The 14,802-nt window shown below is 43.9% G+C and overlaps 1 protein-coding gene across 7 annotated transcripts in view; it reads left to right on the forward strand.

Annotated features, from left to right (window-relative positions):
* Window positions 1-14,802, forward strand: part of PRUNE2 (prune homolog 2 with BCH domain) — a 229,750-nt gene that overhangs the window by 149,735 nt on the left and 65,213 nt on the right. For all 7 annotated transcript variants that reach the window (XM_088793194.1, XM_074330577.2, XM_074330579.2 and 4 more), the window contains exons 8-9: window positions 2,107-8,617; window positions 8,949-9,714. In XM_088793194.1, the coding sequence (XP_088649320.1) occupies window positions 2,107-8,617; window positions 8,949-9,714 (7,277 nt within the window). The remainder of the gene's footprint in view (window positions 1-2,106; window positions 8,618-8,948; window positions 9,715-14,802) is intronic.

Raw genomic sequence — 14,802 nt, forward strand, 5'->3', positions numbered from 1 at the left:
TAATCAGTTCTCTTCTAGCCTGAATCCATAGAGAGAAAGATGATAGATTTCTCACCCAAAAGATCATAGCTGTCTCACCGTCATCACCACCCCCGCCCCAAAAAGATCATAGCTAGTCCTTCTTTGAGTGCTGTTTTCTTTGCTACGTGCTAATAACTAACACAGTTTAGTCTTTGTCTAAATACCGGTTTGGTACCCACTGTTGAGTACCCGGTGATCTGATGCTTTAATCAAAGTTAGTTTGTCTCCAGGCACTAAATTTCCGACTGGATAATCAGTCAGATCCTTTCGGTTGTGAGCTGCATCTTTTAACCTAAGGATATAGAAATGATATAAGATGTAGACAAAATTAATCAAAATAGGCACTGGATATACCAAACCAGGTGTATTTAATAAGTAACATGAAAAGATACATAATTTATAATATGGACGGCAGGGGCACAGAGCAGTTTCATCACAAATCTTTCCTCACTAATAGATTAGACACCTTCTGTACCCACAGGTGCCAAGGAGCAGTGTCGACTCCTTTCTTTTCTACGTGCTCACTGTCTGTCCCCCAAGATATCCGTCATTGCTCTCTTGACATAGGACTGTACGTACTCCCGGGCTCCTCTGTGCTTTCTCATGTCCAAGTATGAAAGTGCCCCCATGCTCCTGCAGCAGATGAATTTTGCACCGTCTTTCTGACACACATACATCTGTGCATTGTGTCACCTGCCTGGAACATTCTCAGTGCTTTGGTCTGCATTGGGATTCAAAGCTGAATTTTATCTTTGGCCACTGGTTTCCCATGGATAGGACTTAGGTTTCGGAAGCCTTCCTTCCATACAGTGGTTTTCAAATCTCTTGTAGTAGCAAATCATTTTTAAAATTGGTTAATTTAAAATAGACACAAGTAGGAAAGCACATGTAGGGTAGTGGTTAGCAGCCCTTGAGTGGACTCCACCCTGCCTTTCCTCCCCTCACGTTACCCAAGAGACAGCTCCTCAGAATCTTGAGCAACACAGGCTTGAGGCTACTCCAGAGGAGTCCCTCTTTGTCTCTGTCGTCACAGTTGGTCAGGGTCAGCGTCTGCGGCTCAGCCGCCCGAGTTGTGGCTCCATCACTTGTTAGCTGCGTGTGGTTGGCCATGATAGTTAATCTTCCTGTGTCTCTGTTTCCTCATTGGCAATATAGGGATAAAGAGTCTGTACCGTGTAGGATTATTGTGAGGATTAAAAGAGATAATGCACATAAAACCCTTGGAACTGTTCCTAGCATATGAAAACATTCAATAACTGTTATTGAATATTTTATTACTATCTATGTGAGCTCTATAGCTATTGTTGTTGTTGTGTTGTTGATAATGTTACTTTCGCTAATCTTGTGGGACCATTTCAAAGGCCCAGTGTGCAAAATATCCCCATCATTTCCTAAAAATCATAGAGCTGCAGCCCAGTTCTGGCCTTGCACTGACTGTCACACATTCTCTTGGCCTCCCAAGGCAGCTCTGTTTGTTCTGGGCTCCATGTCACTGCTCCCTGGGGCAGGAAGGGACAGTTGGGGCCTGAGCGAGGTTGGAAAGCTCTGCCTCCTGCAGCTGCTTTCTCTTTCCTACTTTCTCCTTTGCCTTATGAGGCTATCAGAGGTTAAAGCAGGCTCTGGCTGCCTGCTCCTAAACAAAGCATTTCTCCTGCCTCATTTCCTTTTATTCCAATACTTTCCCCTAGTTCTTGTCAGCAGCTGGCATTATTTCTGCTTTTTGCAAACTTGAAAAAAGTTTGCACTGTTTTCACATTTCCTCTTAGAAGACAGTATGATGTTACACTAAGGAAAGGATTTAAATGGTTTTAAATCTCTTTATATATAATTTTCAAGAGCCAGCAATATTGAACAGCTGGATTTTGAGTTCAACAAAACACTAATTCGATAGGATTGGAGAAAGAGTTGGTGGTATATTAAGTAGGACTTTCCATGTTTTACATGATTCAGTTTTCAGTTGTTTGAGTTCTTCTTTTTAGACAGATGAACACAGATTAATTCATGTTAAGAAAAATCAAGAAAGACAAATTGCAAAGAGCAAAGAGCTCCTGAGTGCTCACACAAACCCCTGTGTCTCCCCAACAGATTTGCTGTGAACTGGAAGAGTGCCAGAACCCTTGCCTAGAGCTGGAGCCCTTTGAATGTGGCTGTGACGAGATCCTGGTGTACCAGCAGGAGAACCCGTCGGTGACTTGTGACCAGGTGGTTCTCCTTGTCAAGGAGGTCATCAATAGGAGGTGTCCAGAGATGGTCTCCAACAGCCGCACATCCTCCACAGAAGCCGTGGCAGGCAGTGCCCCACTCTCCCAGGGATCTTCCGGGATCATGGAGTTGTATGGCTCTGACATAGAGCCGCAGCCCAACTCCGTGAATTTCATAGAAAACCCTCCAGATCTCAACGATTCTAACCAGGCCCAGGTGGATGTCAACATAGACCTTGTTAGCCCAGATAGTGGATTGGCCACCATCAGGAGCAGCCGTTCATCCAAGGAGAGCTCGGTGTTCCTCAGTGATGATAGTCCTGTGGGCGAAGGTGCAGGGTCTCATCACAGCCTCCTCCTGGGGTTTGACTCCTACAGTCCCATCCCTGAAGGAGCAGCAGTGGAGGAGCATGCACGGTCCGGAGAACATGGAGAACACTTTGACCTCTTCAACTTTGACCCGGCACCCATGGTTTCTGGGCAGTCCCAACCATCTTCCCATTCTGCAGACTACTCCCCGGCAGATGATTTCTTCCCCAACAGTGATTCATCAGAAGGACAGCTCCCCACGGGGCCTAAAGGACTCAGTGGGATAGAGATGGACATGTCTAATTATTCATCTAGTTCGCTTTTGTCGGAGGCTGGCAAAGATAGCCTTGTGGAATTTGATGAGGAGTTTGTTCAGAGACAAGAAAGTCCCGAGGATAACACTGAGAGAAATTTGAGCCTGACAGGTTTTGTGGGAGATGAATCTCTTTCACCAGAAAGGCTGAAAAATATTGGAAAGAGGGTCCCACCAGCACCTGTGAATAGCTTTGTAGAAAGCTCGCCATCCACTGAAGAACCAGCTCTACTCTATAAAGATGATATGGCCCCAAAAGCAGTTGACACAGGTCACACAGGGCCACCTCAGTCTCGTGTGAGGTGCAGCAGCTGGTGGGGTGGTTTGGAAGTTGACTCTAAAAATATTGCAGATGCATGGAGTTCCAGCGAGCAGGAATCTGTCTTCCAGAGCCCTGAATCCTGGAAAGATCATAAGCCAAGCCCAGCTGATAGGAGAGCCTCAGATTCTATATTTCAACCAAAGAGTCTCGAATTCCCAAAGTCCGGTCCCTGGGAGTCAGAATTTGGGCAGCCAGGACTGGGCAGCAATAATATTCAAGACCAAAATGAGGAAAGCTTGCAGTTTCAGAAGCTGCCCGCTGAGAAGTCACATTTGCCAGACGCTTCTCCTCAGGGGACAAACCACCTGATAGAAGACTTCACTGCTTTGTGGTGTTCTGATCGCTCACCCACAGCGATGCCTGAGCCCTGGGGAAAGCCCACAGATGATGGTGCACCAGCTGCTGCAGCATCGTTCCCAGCCTGGAGTGCATTTGGTAAAGAAAATGACACCGGGGCTTTGAAAAATACCTGGAATCTGCACCCAACGAGTGGTGAGACACCATCTGTGAGGGACCCAAATGAGTGGGCCATGGCAAAAAGTGGGTTTTCTTTTCCTTCAGATCTAGTGGACAATTCACCCAGTGAGGCAAATAATGAAGCAGCTCCAGAAATCTGGGGCAAAAAGAGCCGTGAATCCAGGGCTAATACTCTTATACCTGGATCTGATCTGGATCACGCATGGAATAGTTCTAAGCCCGCAAAGGGTGATCAGGATGGTGTCGTGGACCCAAAAGTTAGGGAGAAAGTGTATGAAAAGGTAGATTCCTGGAACCTTTTTGAGGAGAGTATCAAGAAAGGAGGGTCAGACATAGCTCCTTGGGAAGATTCCTTCTTATCATATAAATGTTCCGATTACAGTGCATCCAACATAGGGGAAGATTCAGTGCCTTCCCCCTTAGACACCAACTATTCCACCTCTGATTCTTACACATCACCAACATTTGCTGGAGACGAGAAAGAAATCGAAAACAAGCTATTGGCCAAAGAGGGAGGTTTTGAGTCAAAAGATGCTAACTTGACCACAGAGGAGACTGAAATCCCACCTCAGTCACCGCAACAGCCACCGAGAAATAGAATGAGTTCAGGTCCTGGGAACCTAGAAATGTGGGCTTCACCTCCTGCAGATAATTCTGAAATAAATGCCACTCACAACCCAGATAAAGATTCACTCAAGACAGAGCCCACAGATGATAAGGACATCTTCACAGAGGATGACGCTGGGGAAAGCAGCCTGTCCAGCTACGACGACCCCAGCATGATGCAGCTGTACAACGAAACAAACCGACAGCTCACACTGTTGCATACCGGCACCAACTCCCGGCAGTTGGCCCCTGACAATCTTGACTTGTGGAACAGAGTGATTCTGGAGGACACTCAGTCCACTGCGACCATCTCTGATAATGATTTGGACTGGGATGATTGCAGTGCGGGTGTGGCGGTCCCTGGTGAAGGTCAAGCACAAGGATACATGGCGGAAAGTACCGAACCTGAAACCCGATTTTCAGTGAAACAGCTAGAACCGTGGGGCGTGGAGTATCAGGAAGCAAATCAGGCAGATTGGGGACTCCCTGCTTCTTCTGAGCACAGCAAGGACACTGCTCCCAACGAGTATCACATACTGAATGAAAAAAGCGGACAGCTAATCGCGAATAATATTTGGGATTCCGTCATGAGAGAGAACGACATGTCATCATTAATGTTACCAGACTCATCATATGTTACAGATTCAGAACAAAGCAAATTGCCTCCTGAAACTCCTAGCTCTTCAGAAAAACTTCAGGACCATCACATCCCAGACGTGCTAGAAGCCTCTGGAGCCAGTGAATCAGCAACACTTGATCCTGACCAGCAAGACACATGCAGAGGAAACCTGCCAAGTGATACAGTGTCATTGGTGACTGGGGTTGACAATCCAGGGCACTTTGTATGCTCAGATCCATGGGAGGGTCTTAGCTATGGACAAAGTGAAAGTGAGAAGGAAACCCACAGAGCTGCTGATAAGCACCTCAATGAGGAGGAAGTGATGGATAGAGCCTCGGGGACTTCTGGAGAAGGGGAGGGTGACCTGGAATGCTCTTCCCCAGTTGCAGCTGAACATCAAGAAATCTGTGATGAATCAGTCAAAATCAGCTCTCTTTTGGTCACTTCCAGTCCTCAGACTGAGGAACCCCAGGAGGTCTTAGTGCATGAGAAGGGACCTTACAATCCAGACCCCTGTGATGTGCAAACAGAGGCGTCCACAAATGTCCTGCAGGCAAAAGAGACCTGCGAAAAGCACCTAAGGAATCACAACAATTCAGGTGAAGCTACTGAAATTTCAGGTAGGCTGAATTCAACCAAAAATGTATCTTTACCAGAAATGGATCTTGAGAAAACTGAAGAATATAATATTCTGGAGCCAGAGGGAGTGAAACAAGAGCCACCTCATGAATGTCCCCAAAGCCTTGACAATTGGGATGGCCCTGTAGACAGTGATATGCAGATCAGTTGTGCAAGTTCTGAGATAACTGAGAATCTTGACATTAAGAGTACTAAGAACAGCCCTCCAGGAGCCAGTCCATCAAGGAATTCTGACAGAGATAGTATTTCTAGTGAGTATACACATTCAAGTGCATCCAGTCCTGACCTAAATGATTCTTCAGCTGCACCCCTTTCCTGGGACCATGGACCCAATACTAGGCATCAGAAGGTGAATCAAGATGATTGGAATACACAGAAGCACCAAGAATCTGAACTAATTACTACTGATGGCCAAGTAGAAGTAATTACTGAAACGAAGGACCTGGAGAAAAACAGACTGGACGAGTTTGAAAGGAGCTTAGATCACAAGGTTCATAAATTTGTAGAGATTTGGAATGACTCAATAGATGTTGATTCCTTTTCCTCTTTATCCAGCCCTGAAACAGGCAAACATTCTGAATATTCAGGTGCATATCAGGAAAGCAATCTAATGGTTAGCCATCAGGAAAAACATGCACGTGGTATTCCTGACTCTATGAAGCTGGAAGATGCCAAGTTCATTTCAACAAGCTCAGGTTCTGATGATGATAGTGTAGGTGATGGAGAGTCAGTGGAGAAAGAGATCCATTTGGCCACTTGCCATGTTCCTCAGAGCGAACCCAGAGCTTGGGATTCATTGAATGAATCTAGTGAGTTCTTGGCCAAGGAGGATCCCAAGTCTGAAGAATTATCCATCTGTGTAGGTGGTTCAGAACCAGCAGAGACTGAGAGTACATCAAACCCATTCTGTGACAATCAACAAAGCACCCCTGATCACTGGAATTTCTCACCAATAAAGAAGACCGAAGTACAGATTACAGCAGTGCATAGGGAGATGAGATCTCCAGAAATGGGGAAGGAAGAAGATATCATATGGCAAATATCTCCCAAAACTGAACCAAAGAATGAAAATTATTCTAAATTGAAAAGGCTTGGCTTTTCCACTGAGAGCACCCAGTGCTGGAATGACTCTCTACAGGAAGGGCAACCAATTGAGGGTACAGTGGAAGGGGAATTATACCAAAATGTGGGTCCTTGGGGAGAACCCATTCAGGGTGATATGGAGTCCATGGAAACACATTATACTAACCCTTTCAGTGATGAATGTCAGTCACCTTTTCTGGATAGTAATGGGGAGAACTCCCACAAGCAACTTTGGAACATTCAACCAAGAGAGCCAGACCCAGAAGCTGATCAGCTTAGCCAACTTGTAATATTGGACCAAATTAGAGAAAAGGATCTCGGAGAGCAAAGCTTCGTGTCTTCTGCTGGTGACAGACTCACTTCTGAAACACCTACCCAAGAGCAGTGTCAGAATACAGTGCTGTCCATCTGGGATCAGCCAGATCCAACATTGACTCAAGCAGATGAAAATGAATGTGTTACTGCTAATGTTTCAACTATTGAGTGTCAAGAAACAAATTGGTGGGAGGAAGAAAAATCATACCCCAGTGAAATGACAAATTCAAACATTGCCTCAGAAGATTTCCCTGCTGTCAGTTCTTCCATCCAGTTGATAAAGAAGTCAGGTGCTGAATGGGATGGCTCTACCCCTAGTGAGGGACCCCAAGGCACGTTTGTTCCAGATATTTTACATGGCAACTTCCAAGATGGTGGGCAACTGGCGTCAGCTTCGCCTGACTTGTGGATAGATGCTAAGCAGCTCTTCAGTTTGAAAGCAGATGGTGAGAACCCTGATATACTAACTCACTGTGACCAGGACAGCAATTCTCAGGCTTCTGACAGCCCTGATATATGTCATGATTATGAAGCCAAGCAAGAGACTGAGCAACACATCAGTGCTAGTATGGAACCTGAAGGGGAAGCCAGTGAGTTATATCTCACCGAGCCGAAGCTGGATGATGAACCCAGTCAAGAGCCTGGGCAGGACTTTGTCCCATACAATTCAGAACTATATTCCGAAAACCTAATTCCACTGCCTCCAGTCAGTGATCAAGCAAACACGAATGGCTCATCTCCGCTGGCTGCTTCTCACAATGGTTCTCCTGAATCTTCTGAACTAAATGGTGAAGACAAAACAGGTTTAAAAGCATCAGAAAAAGAAGCTAACCCAGATTCAGATATGGCACCAATTTTGGAACCCAATGACAGAATAATCCCAGTTATTAAAAATATGGGAACCAGTATTTTTGTAACTCACCAAGAGCCAACTATGGATGGCAACGGCTCTTGGGTTTCAGAGGGCTTTTGTCCTGAAAGTCAGACAGATACAGGAGCTGTGTTGGTCCTTGAGCAACCTTTCCCTGCTGAGAATCCTGCTTCAGTTCCTGATGCTCTGCTAGCTTCAGACACTTGTCTGGATGTAAGTGAAGCTGCCTTTGACCACAGTCTCAGTGATGCCTCAGGTCTCAACACATCCACGGGAACGATAGATGACATGAGTAAATTGACATTGTCAGAAGGCAATCTTGAAACGCCAGTTGACGGGGATGTAGGGAAGCAAGATATCTGTTCATCCGAAGCCTCTTGGGGTGATTTTGAATATGACGTCATGGGCCAAAATATCGATGAAGATTTAATGAAAGATCCTGAACACTTTCTCTATGGTGGTGACCATCTCTTGGAAGAAGATGCTCAGAAACAATCTCTTGCACCTTACACACCTCCCTTTGATTTGTCCTATCTCACAGAACCTACTACTGGTGTTGAGATGACAGAGGAAGCTGGGGATGAATCTCTGGGAAGCGAAACAGCAGAGACATTGCTTCCTGTCCTTCCTGATCAAAGAAGCAAGAAAAACCACACTGAGACCCAAAACACACAGCCTGGACACCAGCTGGTTGAACTGCATATTCATGAAGACCCTGAGTCAGTTTCTCTGTCTGTAGGTGGCGACTCCAACATGGAGTTGTCTCCATCAAACATTGACTGGGAAGAAGAAACAGATAGTTCGGATTCACCAGCAGGTGGAGACATAGGACCACCAAATGGTAAGAAACATCCCCTTTCTCCATCACTCAGACACTGCTGCTTTCATTCAATTAATACATTTGCAAAACACACTCTTCCTACCAATGTGGGTACAGAGGAACTAACTATATTTGTAATGCATGCTCAACCATGTCTTATATTACAGCAGGAATGTCTACTGCTTGTGTATTACCTGTCCTTGAGAGTGCATGAGCAAATTAAACAGCTTTACAAAAGGAAATATTTCTTAAATTATCTCTCTTTAGATGGATCATTTACAAAGATCACAAATTACATGCTGTGTTAATTAAGCCTTGTTCTCCCCTTCTCACCTTCATCTTCCACATTTAGGTGCCAGCAAGGGAATATTGGAGTCAGAAGAAGAAAAAATAATTCCTACTGAAGAACCCAAGCAGATAAAACCTGAATACCGGGAAGAAAGGTACACAGAGAAGAGTGAAGATCCTCAGGCACAACACATGGATTACATACTTGTAAACCATGAAGAAAAATCACCCCCAAAACTAGAGGCCTGTGAAACAAGAGAAAGCACATCCGAATTGGAAGAGTTTCACGTAGGTCCTGGAGAAATGAGGCTGCCAGGAACTCAATTAGCCAGCTTCTCAGACCCGTGTCAGCCTGCCTCCTTAAATGAAAGGAAAGATCATTCTGCAGGGAGAATTTCTTCCCAAGATGATAAGAGATCGTCTCTTGAAACCCCTGGGCAAGACCAGAGTTGGATGGTCTTGGGCCATGGTGAGGGTGACAGTCCATCATCAGAAGCTAGGGAAAAAGGACCTGGATGGTCTGGCAAGGCTGTGGAGGCAGCCTCTGATGACGACCTGGACAAGTGTCCCCAAATGCAGGTTCTGGGAGAAACGAACCCTCTAGAATCTTTAGCACTAGAGGAAACCTCTAGTCTGGGCCGCCAGTCATGGAAGAGCAAGATTCAAAGCAGGGCTGGCCCAGAGGCAGTTATGTTGCCAGCTGTCACCCATGACAATGAATGGGAAATGCTTTCACCACAGCCTTCTCAGAAAAACACGATCCCTGGAACGGAAACAGAGGAGGAGACAGAGTTTCTTGAGTCCAGAACAAGGAAACCAACACCAAATGGGTAAGCAAAAAGCTAAATTTATTTTTTTCCTTAAAACCATTTTATTAGAAACCAGAGAAATGGTGAGCGGTGATGGAATATGAAGAATACCTACATAATAGGAGCTTTGCTTATGTTTATTGCAAAGCACATCATCAATAAAAGCAGCTGCCTGATAACCATAATGATAATGATGATTTGTGTATGTTTTCAGCCCCCAAAGCCCCTTCACTTCCTATCCAGAATCTTATACTTACCCTCCTGATATTTATACTGATTGCAGCTACTCAATACCAATATCACTCTTAAATAGACAGTTGGAACTGGAGAGGGGGGGCACTAACATTTATTCATGGTACAAGGCAGTTTGCACATATTATATCATTTAATCCTTGCAGCACCCCGGAGGTGGTAGGTATTATTATGTTTATTTTACACAGACTGATGTGGACAGGGGACTTAAGGCTCACACAGTTTCTGTAACTTGCCTAGAATTAAGTAATCAGAGTGAAGAGTCTGGTATTCAAAGTGTTTCAACCTCAAAGCCTATACTTTTCCAGCAGACACACTATCATACAGAAAAGGCAATTCTGGTTTTATGCAAGCACCTAACTTATGTAGGAATACAGAGACTCCACAGCAGCCTCATAATCTTAGTGTGAAACATCATTCCCTAATTGGCTGGAAATTGGCAAACAACCATCAAACCAGTGAGTCATTCATTCATTCATTCATTCGTTCATTCACCGTATGGTTTTTGAGAATCTGCTCTGTGCTGAGTGGCTGGGTAGCAAGTGGAAATATAATAAGGAACAGGATGTCATCCCTGCCTGCAAGCTTCCAGGCCCTGCTGACACTGTTTAGGGTTGTTCATTTCTCTTTGTTTGCCCTGATAAAGCCCTCCTGCTTCCAGGGACAAAAGGGCAAATTGTGCAAAGTAACTTAAGTAAAGGGGAAAATCATGTTTCCCTCTTGAAATATAATGGAGAAACGATACCTTTTTCCTACACATTTCGGGAGCATAAAGGACTATACACCCCACATATCCACTGTGGGTCATATATGGTTATATATTTTAGGGTAACCCTAGGTTTCAGGTTCCTCATTTGTAAAACCAGTGTGTTGGGCAGAGGATCTGAAGACTTCCTTCAGTATTAAATTCTGGGAACTCAATTTATTTGTAAATACAGTGTATCCAGGAGGCCTTTGATATTCACAAATTATATTTTTCCGGGAAAGGAACAGGGAACACAGAAAGAACAGTAGGGGTATGTGGAGGTTGGCAAAGTGCCATAAAGAGTGAAACGCTGTGCCATATTCAAGTGTGGCTTCATACATGCAGCCAATATTCAGTTGGCCTAATCTTTCTTTCTTCCTGTCAAGCTTTCCTTCCCGAGACCCCAGATCCGTTATCAGAAAGACAGCAGCAGATGGATCCCAGCAGCCCTGCTGGCGTTGTTATAGATGGAGCTCAGAACTCGGGGGGTTGGCTGAGCTATTGTTTGGCTTTTTGTCTGCATTGTGCACATGCCCCTGAAATCCAACAGATGATAATGTTCAATTGTGCCACGAGCCCCTTTTCTTTCAGTAAGATTTCTTTGCCGATCTCTTTTTGCTCAGCCCCTGCAGTAATGAAAGTTTTCTCACAGTTGGGGGAGAGGGGACAGATTTTCACTGGCCTTTGTATTATCTTTGACCTAAATAATTTACTCTGAAATATTTGTGCTAATAAAATACTAATATCATCACTAGTATTAATACTAGTATTAAAATATTAGTATTTGAAAACTTCCCTCTGCTAAATTTTAGGAGGGGGCAGAGTTGTCTAAAGCAGAGAGTATATAAGGGGGGTCCAAAATCAGCGGCCCTGAGGTACCATCACCTGGGTGCTGCTTAGAAAAGCACATTTTCAGCCCCACCCTAGACCTCCTGAATCAAGAACTTGGGATGGGGCCAAGCCACTTTTGTGTCAACACCTCCAGGTAATTGTGTTGCATGCTAAGGTTTGAGAATCACTGATCTGAAACTTACTCCCAGCCCTCTAGGAGTTTACAGGTTAATAAGGGAGTTAAACATAAGTGAAAAGGTAAATAGTAGTGTAATACTGAAATCAAGATAGTTCGTAACCAACGTCAGATTAAATAGAAACAGCTCCCAATTACAAGCATTTACCATGGACCAGGTACTAAGCACTATATGTGCACAGTCTCACATCACCATGGCAACTGTATGAGGTAAGAATTACTCAAGGCAGGAAACTGATGTGCAGAAAGGTTGACCCACTTGCTCTGGTTTATAGTTAGAAAATGAAGAATCTGGGATTTGAATTTGAGTCTCTCTGTGTCCAGAGTGTGTGTTAATGCTAGTAAGGTGAGGGGAGAGGCATCTGTGTAGGTGCTTTTATGGAGAAACCAGGGGCGGCTTATCATCCAGCAGGATCAGGAGGCAGAGGACCTAGGGCCCATGATACTTTAAGAGGCCCATGAGAAGCTTTGAATTTCTTTCAAAACCAAGGGGGAAATTACTGGGTACTCCTGTGTGCATTATATTTCTTTCTACCAACAAGAATGTAAAATACATTTTTAGATTTTTTTTTTTTTTTTAATGAAGGAAGGAGCCCATGAAGGCAAAAGTGCCTAAGGCCCATGAAAGTCATACTGCGTCCTGCAAGGGGCAATTCGAGATGGGCATTAAATGAAGGTCATGATCTGGAAAGGCACAGAAGAGGGTGAGAGGCCAGCCAATTTAACTGGGAAAAATAGGATGAAGGAAATCGTGGAGATAGGAAGGTAATCACAGGAGCAATATGATAAAATAGCCATATTTTCCTAACCAAAAACCTGGAAACATATCCTGACACAAAATCTCATCATAGGACAGAATACCAAATATCAACACTGTTCTAAAAAAAAAGGTTAACACCTTGTCTCTAAAACCAGAAGTGGGCTGATAGTCTGTGTGATATCACCTACCATCTACAAACTGGCTTCTTGCCCTCCCCTCATCAGGCGCACCCCCTTTCAGCTTTCACATTGTTTTGAGAGCGGTAAGCTATATTTTCAAAACCCAAGGAAGCATTTAAAAGAAGCCTTTTCTCCTCATCCTCCACCTACTGACTTTTGTTAACAAAGCTTGTTATGAGTGCTGAAAGATAAACTCTCTCTCTTGAGGTTTTCAGTGCTGTGTTCTCGTTCCCTAGAAACAATCTTCCCACAGACTTTTGCAACACCTTGGTTATCCTCCAGCTATACACCCACCAGCTCAGGATCGCACACTAATTCCCGAGACAGTGATGGATGGGCCTGATCTTTCCTGTGTGGTCACGGAGAACCTCCGCAGAGTAATCTGCAGCATGCACGCTCTTCTGAAAATAAAGAGCCATTTACGTGTTTACAAGTAAAGAAAACATGGTTGCAAAGATGTCAATAGGAGCTAGAGGAGATTAGGTAGATGATAGATAGATAGATAGATAGATAGATAGATAGATAGATAGATAGATAGATAGATAGAAACTGTTTTAAGGAATTGGAATTGGCTCACACAATTTTAGGGATTGGCAAGTCTGAAATCTGTAGGACAGGCCAGGGCTAGAAACTCAGGCAAGAGTTGGTGCAGTCTTGAGTCCAAATTCTGCAGGGTAGCAGAGTCTCTGTGTTGTAGACTTGAGGAGAGTTTCTCCTTTTAGGGGAAATTTCGGACTTTGATCTTAAGGCCTTCAACTGATTGGATGAAGCCCCCCCACATGCTGTAGAGTCATCTGCCTTACTCAAAGTCTGCTGATTTCAGTGTTAATCACATCTGAAAAATATTTTGACAGCAACATCTAGAGTGGTGCTTGTCCAAATAATGGCACCGTAGCCTAGCCAGTTGGCATATACCATTGGTATAGGTTATATTCAAAAACCTGAACTACACTCTAAGTGAGCATGAAACCATTAATATGTGTAAACTCACCATCTGAATTATATAGAAATGGGACAGTTGATATACAAATATATTGGCTTTCTATAGGTTTGGGGCAAGGAGATAGCTACGCAGGATGATGAAAGGAAATGATTTCCAAGAGGACTAAGAAAACTGACAATACTTTTCCAATCCTTTGTAGATACATGCAGCAGTGGGTGGTGGGGAGTGAGAGGAGAGAGGGGAGGGGAAAACAGGGGGAGCTGTTGTCACGTGTACTTTTGAAACAGAGTATTTGGAAGTAACTTGGTCCTATATTTGTGGAGCTATCTGTTATCTCCTAGCTATGAGAGGTAAGTTGAGTTATTCGGTATTCCCTAAAATAAAAACGACCTTCAAACACAATATATTTCATATTCCACACGACCTGATTCTTATAAGGATCTCTGTACATGCTTTTTTTTTTTTGAAATTACTAATTTTGGCCTTTATTTCTGTCTGACAAGACTATGGAAAATAATTCATATTTCATCCTGTGATACCATTAGCTCTTTCTATGTTTTTCATGAGACCTTCTGAAATCAGGCTTTTTCTGTCCATGATTTATGGTTAAGGAATTAGTAGTACATTGGATCTTATACAAATGTGAATGTTGAAAATGAAAAACAAGTGAAGAAATAATCTATCGACTCTTTCTCTCAATGTTGAGTGATGATATGTTTGAGCACTCGGAGAAGAATCAAGCTCTTTGATCATGTTATACCCACTCTCAGGGTCTTGCTCTGTAGATGGGCTGTATCCCAACTCCAAACATTTGCCCTTTCTCGACATAAGTTGATACTCCATAAACTACAGCATTGCCTTGTTTATTCACTGTTTTTTGGCTTTGAACTAAACCTGGAAGATCAAACTTGGCACTCACTCTGTTCATTTATTTTTTAATTATATTTGATCATTTGGTGTGTTTGGTCAGGTGGTGGTGATAATTAAGTATCATTGAAAGTCTTTAAATGTGCACTTTAATTCTGGCCTTAGTCTGCTTTTAAAAAAATATTAATTTTGGGGGGTGTTTCACACCCCCCCCCCCCATCCTACTCCCACCCCTGCCACATCTGCACTTCTGGCCAACCCTACCCAGAATTGCACATGCTTGCAGACAGACAAAAATGTCATTTTCTTTGGGCTACCCAATCTCCATTTGAGATA

The sequence above is a fragment of the Rhinolophus sinicus genome, chromosome 16, assembly GCF_057876585.1.
Source record: "Rhinolophus sinicus isolate RSI-liver-muscle chromosome 16, RSI-T2T, whole genome shotgun sequence".
Lineage (NCBI taxonomy): Eukaryota > Metazoa > Chordata > Mammalia > Chiroptera > Rhinolophidae > Rhinolophus > Rhinolophus sinicus.